The sequence below is a fragment of the Pocillopora verrucosa genome, chromosome 14, assembly GCF_036669915.1.
Source record: "Pocillopora verrucosa isolate sample1 chromosome 14, ASM3666991v2, whole genome shotgun sequence".
Classification (NCBI taxonomy): Eukaryota; Metazoa; Cnidaria; class Anthozoa; order Scleractinia; family Pocilloporidae; genus Pocillopora; species Pocillopora verrucosa.
The window spans coordinates 13,467,900-13,478,879 of record NC_089325.1 but is presented as its reverse complement, the minus strand read 5'-3'; the positions used below and the strand labels follow the sequence as shown (position 1 = coordinate 13,478,879).

At 37.0% G+C, this 10,980-nt stretch overlaps 1 protein-coding gene across 1 annotated transcript; it reads left to right on the top strand.

The window, feature by feature from the left end:
- The first annotated feature begins 8,338 nt into the window (after positions 1 to 8,338).
- Positions 8,339 to 10,589, top strand: LOC136278149 (hyaluronan and proteoglycan link protein 2-like). The gene is made up of 4 exons (XM_066161515.1): positions 8,339 to 8,437; positions 9,256 to 9,400; positions 9,687 to 9,858; positions 10,289 to 10,589. The coding sequence occupies exons 3-4, from the start codon at positions 9,698 to 9,700 to the stop codon at positions 10,425 to 10,427; spliced, it is 300 nt and encodes a 99-aa protein (XP_066017612.1). The 5' UTR covers positions 8,339 to 8,437; positions 9,256 to 9,400; positions 9,687 to 9,697; the 3' UTR covers positions 10,428 to 10,589.
- Positions 10,590 to 10,980: the final 391 nt, after the last annotated feature.

Here is a 10,980-nt window from a genome sequence, read left to right as displayed (position 1 = left end):
TTCAACTATACATACTCAGCTCTGCCACTACAGCATTGAGCACTTTATGCCAAGGTAGACTCTACCCCCACATTTATATATATATATATATATATATACATCTGAAAGTAAGATAAATCAATGAGACATAACTTTTCTGTGACTCTGATATATATATATATATATGAATCTGGGAGTAGAGTCTACCTTGGCATAAAGTGCCTAATGCTGTCGTAGCAGAGCTAAGTATACATAAGTTAAAGAATTAAAGAGGACGCATCGATTCTCTGTTACTCTGAGTTTCGCGCCTGAGCGCTCGTCAGACAAAGTTCGTCAGACAAAGTTCTGTCTGACGAGCGCTTAGGCGCGAAACTCAGAGTCACAGAGAATCGATGCATCCTCTTTAATTCTTTAACTTATGTATGCATATATAAAGACTCACTTATGTAGTAGTAGTAGTAGTTGTCGTCGGGAGTGACCGACTGTTTAGAAAGCTATACCGTGAGAGAGAGCTATAGTGGAAGATTGCTAATTTAAACACCGACGGCCCAAGCCCACGTCTCGAGAAAAGGCAAACGATAAATTCATGAAAGCGTCACGCGTTGTGTAACTCGTTGTTAATTTACGAGAGGAACCTTTGATAATTTGAACACGTTATAAGGAATAGTATGGGGAGCCAAATAAGGTCGATTTAAAACGATCAATATTTCAAAATATGGACATTTTACTCGAAAAATCAATAACACTTGCTCACATCCTTTGTGTCCGTTATAGTTTCTGGCAATTTCTGCCGTTTTAAGCTCGCTTTTCCATCCCTGTTATTCCTGTCAAAAGACCAAGTCAAGGCTGCACACTCAAATTTCGACCGTTGTCCACGCGGAGGTGGTTTAAGTCCCGAAAATTCTCCCGATCGGCATTTTTCTCAGCGATACTTAACGATTTAAGATCATTCCACCCTGGGACATGTCTCAATACCAAAACTCCCCGCGCATATCGCTGGAACGAGCGTTTTCCACCTGCATTCCAAGTTCGCTTCTCATTGGCTATGTTCTTGACAATCAGACTAGACACGGCCGCAGAAGAGACTTGGGTACGAGGTCAATTTTCTCCCTGCCGCGAGTTATACGGTCGATCGATGTACAATACTTACGCCATCCTCACAGAGACACCTAACCAAAGATAAATGTTTAGGTATCATAGCTTTTCGCAAGTCCGAATCCGACTCCTTACTGCATCTATTATATTTCTTCCTTTTATGTCGTGTGCCCCTCTTAAAAGGTTGCATGCGCGGGTGGCACAGTTGGTTTTCAATTATTTTTCCATTCAACTTAATTGACGCACAAAAATAGCTGAAAGATGCGTCTCATAACTGTATGATGTTATATGAAAAACAAGTTCTTTGGGAGCGAAAGACAGGTGCATTCGATATCTATGTTTCAATAAATAAAACTATTTAAGAAACGAAAACTTGTTCTGTTTCGTAAGCCTATTTGCAACAATAAACAGTACATAACTAAGGACACTAAAATGAGATGATATTTTTACGATGGGCTATAGAACTTCACATTTAACATTTCTGTTTGAAGTGCCTACCTATTCAACTCTTTAATTTTGCATATATATCAAACTCTGCCCGCCGGAGATAATTTAACTCCCATTGCTTCAGAAACATTCATCTAGTGATGTCATTCATTGACACAAAGGTGGAAAGTGTAATTACAACGAGGAAATGCGGCTCGTTTAAAATGGGTATTATCGTATCTAGCTACAAAAAATTCTCAAAGTCCAGATGCATTTTGGATATCACTTGGCCGTTTTGCCCAATTTTCTTCACGGAATATTTCTATTCCTGAGTCTTGCTCAACATTTAATTACGCGAGAAGGCAATTTTACAAACTGGCGGACAGTTACCTGGTGGTAAACACAACATCGACAAGACACCTATTGGACCAGTTTGACTGTTCCTTCCTTTGTCTGAGGTACGAAACATTCGCTTGCTTGTCATTCAATATGGCTCGGAATAGCGACAACAGCTATCACACCTGCGGATTAAGCAGTTCAGAGAGATATGTTGAACCGCAAAGAATGGAAAGGCTCGGCTTTGATTATTATGGCACAACTACTGAAGTATGTGATACGTTTTACTTGATTGTAGTTCTAGGTGGAATGGTCTGTTATAACTATAACCGCGATCAAACAGTTGACGACTATTTTTCACTTTTATGGAGTCATCTGATAGATATAAAATAATGTAAATATTGCGTTTCAATAATATGTTTTCGAGGTACAGTAACACCTGTACTGAGCAAACCTCAAATTGAACGAACACCCAGAGCCTTTGTATCACACGAGCGCTGGACAAAGCGTCGTCTTCCATGTAAACATTTGAAAATGAACACGTGCGGATTCGGATAATACATATAATTATAATTACATGACAAATTGAATTTATTTATAATTAACAGTTTATTTTGGTAGCCAAAAGTAGAGCATGCAGAAAATTGATAAGGTGCTTATAAAACGTATGCTCTGTTCTCTGGGAATGGGAATCCAATAGGACTAAATCCTCCTTACGCAAAGACACTGTATTGACTTGTTAATGTACCTCTCATCAGAGGACACTTTTGTTAAACGGTTTTTGATTTGATAATTCGTTATGCTACGTTATTTAGAGCTTCTTAACGCTTGAAATATTTCATTACGTACTGACTTATTTTTGGTAGTTTGCTTGAAATTCAGGTATGGATGGTTAACTGATGCCACCTCGCACTTCCCAATGCAGACGAAAAAGGGAGTTTGTGGAAATAAGGTTTGCATCATTGGCTCTTCTTCACCAATATCCGAAAGCAACACCTACAACGCTTGGTGTTTTAAATAAAAGTTTCGCCAAAAGAACAATTTTAGGAGAATTAGGTAACCAAGGCAACATCGCCAAACGCTAAACCATGACGCGCAGCTCACAATCTGCTGCTAATCTGGTTGACGGAAAACCGAAAGAAAAAAAAAAAGAGAAACATTAGTTGCGTAAAGAATTCTTGTTTTATGGTTTCTACCTTCTTAAGCAGCACTCAAAGAGACTAAAGAGTCAGAGTTGCACTTCCCAAGTAAGCGGCTTGTTGAGAAAGTTTCTCGAACAAGACTCAACATGGCGTCGTGTAAGATAGAGTTTTCATTAAATTTGAATCCAAAATTTTAAGGATAGGCCTCTTTATGGAATCGCAAGACTCAATTTGTGTCATAGCATCATAGCATGCATGCTCTACCGATTGAGGTAACAAGCTTACTGCTTAATTAGCATTCATTACTAAGTAGATCACATTCACATTCATTTCTTAACAACCGCAGTTCACATATATGATTTTCATATATTCGCACTCATGGATTCATCCCTTCACGGATTCATTAAGATCCAACACCGGTATCACAAAGATCATAGGCCATAGAGGCCTAATTTTTTTTTTTTTTCAGGCCTTATTTTCTTTCAAAAAGGCGTAGAATGCCCAGAAGGGATTGGTAATAAATTCATTATAATCTCTGTTGTAGCTTGGTATCCAAGTGTATGTATAATCCAGCAAAATTAATAAAAAACATAAGGTCGCTCATGTAGCCACATAAAGAAAGCACCACAGTTGGAAGAACTCCCATCTTGAATGGATAGCAGCAGATATGTCACGAATTTAAGAAAATATATGACATTTATTAAAAACGCGATATGAGATGATATTCTTACGATGGGCAATAAAACCATACGTTTTATATTTCTATTCGAGGTGTGCAGCTGGTTTTCAATTATTTTTCTTTCCAACTTAGTTACAAAGCAAGAAATTAGTTGATGCCTCTCATAACTAATCTCATAAAGATGCTTTTTGGAAAACAAGTTCTTTGTGGGCGAAAGACAGGTGCAATCGATATCTATGCTTGACTAAATAAAAACCGTTAAGAAACGAAAACTTGCTCTGGTTTGTAAACTTACTCGCAGCAATACACAGTAGATAACTAGCGACATGAAAATGAGATTTTATTCTTACGATGGGCAATAAATTAAAACTAAACACTTTACATTTCTGTTCGAGGTGCGCAACTGGTTTTAAATAATTTTTCCATTCAACTTAATTACGAAGCACAAAATTGGCTAATGTTTTTTTTGCCCATTGAAAAACAAGTTCTCTGTGAGCGAAAGATAGGTGCATTCGATATCTATGCTTGACTAAAGGCAGACAATTTTACAAACTGGCGGACAGTTATCTGGTGGGAAACACAACATCGACAAGACACGTAAAGGACTATTTTGACTGTTTTTCCTCTGTCTGGAGCACGAATCATTCGCTTGCTTGTCGTTCCATATGGCTCGGAATAGCGACAATGGCTATCACACCTATCAATTAAGCAGTTCAGAGAGATATCTTGAGCCGCAAAGAACGCAAGAAAGGGTCGGCTATGATTATTATGGCATGACTACTGAAGTATGTGATTCATCTTAATTTTTTGTAGTTCTAGGTTAAAAAGTCTGCAACGACATTTATTAAACCCATTTTGAAATCACTGGTGGTCCATTGGCTCTAATTGATGTGATTTATTCACGAATCGCACCATTTTTTGCCTTAAATCGCATCTTTTTCCCAGCCAATGAGGAGGCTATACTAAAAAAAAAACAACCAATCAGATTTCAAGACTTGTTTAAGTAACCGATCAAATTGCAGAAAGATGAAAGACGAAGAGTATCATATGGCAAATTTTGCAACTTTTCTTTCCAAAACTCTTACATTTCCCCTCAAAAAATGGATGAACTCAGTTTCCGACCGGCTCATAACTGCATCGGTAAAATATTTGAACTGACCAAGTCCTGTATTTGGGGGTGATTTCAAAATGGATGTAATAAGGTGGTAATTGAACCTCATGTCGTGCAATTTTGATTTGAAATCATACTTGTGATTTCAAATCAAACTCGCGCTATGCGCTCATTCGATTTTGAAATCACGCTATGATTTCAGCCCAAATTAAACTCCATTCAGTTTAATTACCATTATTAACCGCGACCAACAAGTTTACGACTGCTTTTTTCTTTAATGCGAGCATCTGATAAAGTTTAAAAGGTGTAATTTGTATTTCAATAATATGTTTTCGAAGTACAGTAACTCCTGTACAGAGCAAACCTCAAATTGACCGAACCCCTCAGAGCTTTTGCATCGTACGAGCCTTAGACGAACTAAAGAAAGAAAACTTAAAAAGGAAAAATGAATGAAATGAATGGGAAATTTTCCTGCCAGTGCCCTCCAGAAATGACCGTGCTTCCGTTTATTGACGGCAATTGTAATATTGGTAAGAGATTTGAAATTGTTTGTAGGAAAAATAATTATTAATTATAGAAAAAAGAAACTACCGAAATTGAAAATAATTTGCTAAGATTGCCAAGTTTAAAATATTAAAGTTCACACGGCAACCAGGTGGACAATCAGACATAGTTCGATGCTACTCTGGTTTGCAGATTTAATGAATGTAACCGAAGAAGTTACAATTCATAGAACCAACGTTTCGAGACTCCTGTCTAGTGCCTTCATCAGGGGTGATCTAAACGCTGCAACAAGAAGTCCTTTTATATGATCACTAATTAGCGGCCTTTTTTTTCCGACGAGGTGTAAATTGCCAAGTTTGGTTCCCAAGAAAATTCCATACGTAAATATCTTAGAAAAGCCCCATTGTTTTTCGAATATAACCTTTTTTTTCCTCCGATGACCCGTTGCCTTACACTACGTATTGATTTTTTAAATGCGTTGCCGCGTAAAATCCCATAACTACGAGAAAAATGCAAAATCTTAAGCTTTTCATTTCTCTCCGGCTCAACCGATTGGTTTTTGAAAGATGTCAAGAAAATAGTGCAGCATTTTTCGTTTCTTCTGTTTTCTATATCATATTCAAAGATACGAAGAAGATGGTACGCCTAAAATCTGGGGAGGGCGTGTTCCATATTAAAACAGGCAGGTACGAGTTAGACTATGACAACGCTAAACGTTTATGTCTACTTCAAGGAGCACAATTAGCCACATACAGCCAACTACACAAGGCCTGACAAGCTGGTGCTGATCACTGCGAGTAATTAAATGTTTACTTTTTTCTTCCCTTTTCACTTCATCCTTGTAACGGCCCGTTCGTCCTCGATGCTTAAAAATCCACATTGCCGTCATTTACATTACCTAGTTTTGGAGCTCTTCCTCATGGGCGTGTAAATGACGCTATCATTATTATCATTGCTAATATTATTAATAGTATTTTTATCGTTACTATAATTATTATTATTTCTTTATTATTAATACGATATTTTTGTGATATATTTGATATTCAGGTATGGATGGTTGATCGATGCCACCGTTGTGAAAATGAGGTCGGCCTTGTTGGGTATTTATCACCAAGATCTAATTATAAAAACCAGATTTTCAACGCTTGGTGTTTCAAGTAAATACGTAGCGCGAAGAACAATTTAGTATGGTAGAGCTGTCTATGGAGAGAAACTACTCATTTTCACTATGTTACTTGAGGTTTTTTTTTTTTTTACCTTTTTTCATAAATTTTTGTGCTATTTTTAACATAGTTTCCTCTTTAGTTTCATTTAGAACCAGTTCATTTACCTTAGCGTGCATAGAAAAAAACCTGCCAACACCTACATTTTTTTTTAGTATTTTCTTCCCATTAATTCTGCTGTTCGAAGCTGAAGGATCAACTTGAAAAATATAGCAAAAATAATAAAATGATGCTTGCAATTAGTGCATCTCAATATATAACGTTTAAATACTCGAGCCTGAAGGCGGGAAGTTGATTAAAACTAAAAAAATAGTCACCATCCTCCTTAATCATAAGAGAACGCTTACCCTCCGTAGCGCTTTGTGTAATAAGTCCCGTCGGACTTTGTAGAAACATTTGTCGTTCTTTGTAATAAGTTATGTACAGATGGTCGGAAGAAAAAAATACATAGTGGTCAAAAATCGTGATTATATTTTATCATAATTATTGCACTTGATAATTTTTTTCTGAAATATCCCGCCTCATTAACCCACTTCACTATGCCTACGTCACTCATCATCAGTAATAATCAGAAAAAGGACATCTCAAATGATGTGGCTGGTCTAAAATAACAATGTAGCGAAGAGACATCTCAGTATCGAGATTTCATGTTCAATTTTCATTCTCTATGTGCAACAGTTTGCAAAAAGGCATTTCCACTCTGTCGCAATATCTTGAAAAAGGGAATGAAAGCAACGATAGTTATTGATTTTTAACCCGAGCTGAACCTGAGGCGAGCTTAAACTGAGGCGAGATTAACCTGAGGCGAGCTTAACCTGAGGCGAGCTTAACCTGAGGCGAGCTTAACCTGAGGCGGGTCATAAAAGAGTTAAGAGTGACAAAGTTTCTAGAAATCACGTGCAAAAAGCTTATATTAATAGAGAACACATTTTCAAGTGCGAACCTAAAATAAATATTTAAAATAAATATTTAAAATAATTTCTTTTTAGCAATGTAGTATGTAAGTAGGATTTGGATTTTAATAAAGTTATACAATGTAATACATTGAGCTTCTTTCTTACTGCATCTATTATAATTCATCCTTTTTGTTGTGCGCCCCTCTTAAAAGGTTGCATGCGTGGGTAGCACAGTTGGTTTTCAATTATTTTTCTTTCCAATTTTATTGACGAACGAGAATAGCTGATGCCTCTCATAACTGTACGATGCTTTAAGGAAAACAAGTGCTTTGTGAGCGAAAGACAGGTGCATTCGATAACTATATTTGACTAAATAAAAATGTTTAAGAAACGAAAAATTGTTCTGTTGTAACACTACACAGTACATGACTCAGGACATAAAAATGAGATGTTATTCTTACTTGGCAAATAGATCTATAAATTTTACAATTCTGTTCAATGTGTCTACCTATTCAACTCTTTAATTTTGCATATTTACCAAAGACTGACTGCTGGAGGCAATCTAACTCCTACTGCTGCAGAAACTTTATCTAGTGATGTCATGCATCGACACAAAGGTGGAAAGTCTGATTACAACGAGGAAATTCGGCTCTCGTAAGACGGGTATTATCGTATTTAGCTAGAAAAAACTTCTCAAAGTCCAAATGCATTTTTGGTATCACATCGCTGTTTTGCCCAATTTTCTTCTCGGAATATTCCCATTCCTGAGTCTTGGTCAGCATTCAGTTAGGCAAGACAGACAATTTTACAAACTGGCGGACAGTTATCTGGTGGGAAACACAACATCGACAAGACACGTAAAGGACTATTTTGACTGTTCCTTCCTCTGTCTGGAGAACGAACCATTCGCTTGCTTGTCGTTCAATATGGCTCGGAATAGTGACAACGGCTATCATACCTGCGAATTAAGCAGTTCAGAGAGATCTCTTGAGCCGCAAAGAATAGAAGAAAGGCTCGGCTATGATTATTATGGCACAACTACTGAAGTATGTGATACGTCTTACTTGTTTGTAGTCCTAGGTTAATAAGTCTGTTACAACATTACCGTGATCAACAAGTTTACGATTGCTTCTTTCTTTAATGCAAGCATCTGATAAAGTTAAAAAGGGGTAATTTTGTATTTCAATAACAAACCTCAAATTGAGCAGACCCCCAAAGCTTTTGCATCACACGGGCGTTAGACGAACTAAAAAAAGAAAAACAGAAGAAAGGCTCGGCTATGATTATTATGGTAGAACTACTGAAGTATGTGATACGTTTTAATTGTTTGTAGTTCTATGTGGAATGGTCTGTTATAACTATAACCACGATCAAACAGTTGACGATCACTTTTTTACTTTTATGGAGTCATCTGATAAAGATAAAATAATGTAAATATTGTGTTTCAATAATATGTTTTCGAAGTACAGTAACACCTGTACTGAGCAAACCTCAAATTGCATGAACCTCCAGAGCCTTTGTATCACGCGAGCGCTAGACAAAGCGTCGTCTTCCGTGTAAACATTTGAAAATGAAAAAGTACGAATTCGGACTTAAAAAATTATATTTATAATTATAGTCACAAGACGAACTGAGGAAAGAAAATGAACTTCACAAACAAGGAACTTAATCAGGGTCTATAATAAGAGATTTGAGTTTCATTTCCAATCGATTTCTCACGCTTCGGTCTGTTGAGTAGACAGGATTTTTTGCCATGAAAACAAAAGCGCGATGCGAAATCTTCCTTTTTTTCTATGACTTCTCTATTATATTCAAAAACACGGAGAGTTCTAGGGTACTTTTGTAATAATAGGAAATATATTAGTCTCTTTTCAGGATATCTCCATGTTCTAGTAATCCGTGTAGTAATGGAGGGACGTGCTCTCAAGGCAAGCGGTCTGGTGAATTTTCCTGCCAGTGCCTTCCACAAGTGACCGTGCTTCCGTTTATTGACAACAATTGTAATATTGGTAAGAGGTTTGAAGTTGTGGATTAGAACAAAAAGAAACCAACAAAATTGAGACTTATTTGCTGGGATTAGCAAGTTTGGTTCCTATGGGGATTCTATAACTTCATATCGTCGAAAGCCCCCTTTGATTTTCGAATATGACCTTTTTTTCCATCGTTTGCCTGTTGCATTACGCTACGTAATAACTTTTTGAACGCTTTCCCTTGTAAAATCCCATAACTATGAGACATATACCGAAAACGCCGCATTATTATTATTTTCTTCTGCTTTCTATTTCATATTCAAAGATACGAAGAAGATGGTTCGTTACAAATCTGTGGAAGGAGTGTTTCATACTAAAACAGGCAGGTATAAGCTAAACTATGAAAATGCCAAACGTTTATGTGCACTTCAAGGAGCACAATTGGCCACATACAGCCAACTACACCAGGCCTGGAAAGCTGGTGCTGAAACATGCGAGTAAGTAAATGTTTACGTTTTTTCTTCCCCTTTCACTTCGTCTTTGTAATGGCCCGTTCTTCTCCATCCCTTAAGGAAATGCCGGTGGGAATTGTCTCAATTTGTAAGCAAAACTTCTGTAGCAAAATCTTTATCTATAGGTATCATACTAACAGTTTATTTTGGTAGCCGGAAGTAGAGCACGCAGAAAATTGATAAGGTGCTTATAAAACGTATGCTCTGTTCTCAGTGAATGGGACCCCAATAAGACTAAATCTTCTTTATGCTAAGACATTGTATTGACTTGTTAATGCACCTCTCATCGGAGGACACTTTTGTTAAACGGTTTTTGATTTGATAATTCGTTATGCTACGTTATTTAGAGCTTCTTCACGTTTTGAAATATTTCATTAGGTACTGACTTATTTTTGGTAATTTTCTTGAAATTCAGGTATGGATGGTTAATTGATGCCACCGCGCGCTACCCAATGCAGACGAAAAAGGGAGATTGTGGAAATAAAGTTGGCGTCATTGGCTCTTCTTCACCAATATCCAAAACCAGCACCTACAACGCTTGGTGTTTTAAATAAAAGTGTCGCGAAAAGAACGATTTTAGGAGAGATAGGTAACCAAGGCAACATCGGCACATCGGCACACTCTAAACCATGACGCGCGGCTCACAAACAGCTGCTGGTCTGGTTGACAGAGAACCGAAAAAAAAATAGAATGAAACATTATTTGCGTATAGAATTCTTATTTTGTGGTTTTTACCTTCTCAAGCAGAACTCAGAGAGACTAAAGAGGAGTCAGAGTAGCATTTCTTAAGTAAGCGGCTGGTTGAGAAAGTTTGACGAACATGGCTCAACATGGTGTTGTTTAAGACAGAGTTTTCAATAAGTTTGAATCCATAACTGTAAAAATAAGCTTCTCTACAGAATCGCAAAACTAGATTTGTGTCATAGTTTCATTCATAAGAAAACTGTATTTGCATGTATGCTCTAAAAATTGAAGTAATAAGCTTATTGCTCAATTAGTATTCATTCCTAAGAAGATCACTTTCATATTCATTTCTTAACAACCGCAGTTCACATATATAATTTTCATATATTCGCAGCCATTGATTCATTCCCTCACGGATCTATT

Coding starts and splice junctions, on each gene's coding strand:
- LOC136278149 (XM_066161515.1), top strand. CDS start 9,698: ATGGTTCGTTACAAATCTGTGGAAGGAGTGTTTCATACTAAAACAGGC. Junction 9,859..10,288: donor GCTGGTGCTGAAACATGCGA/GTAAGTAAATGT, acceptor CTTGAAATTCAG/GTATGGATGGTTAATTGATG.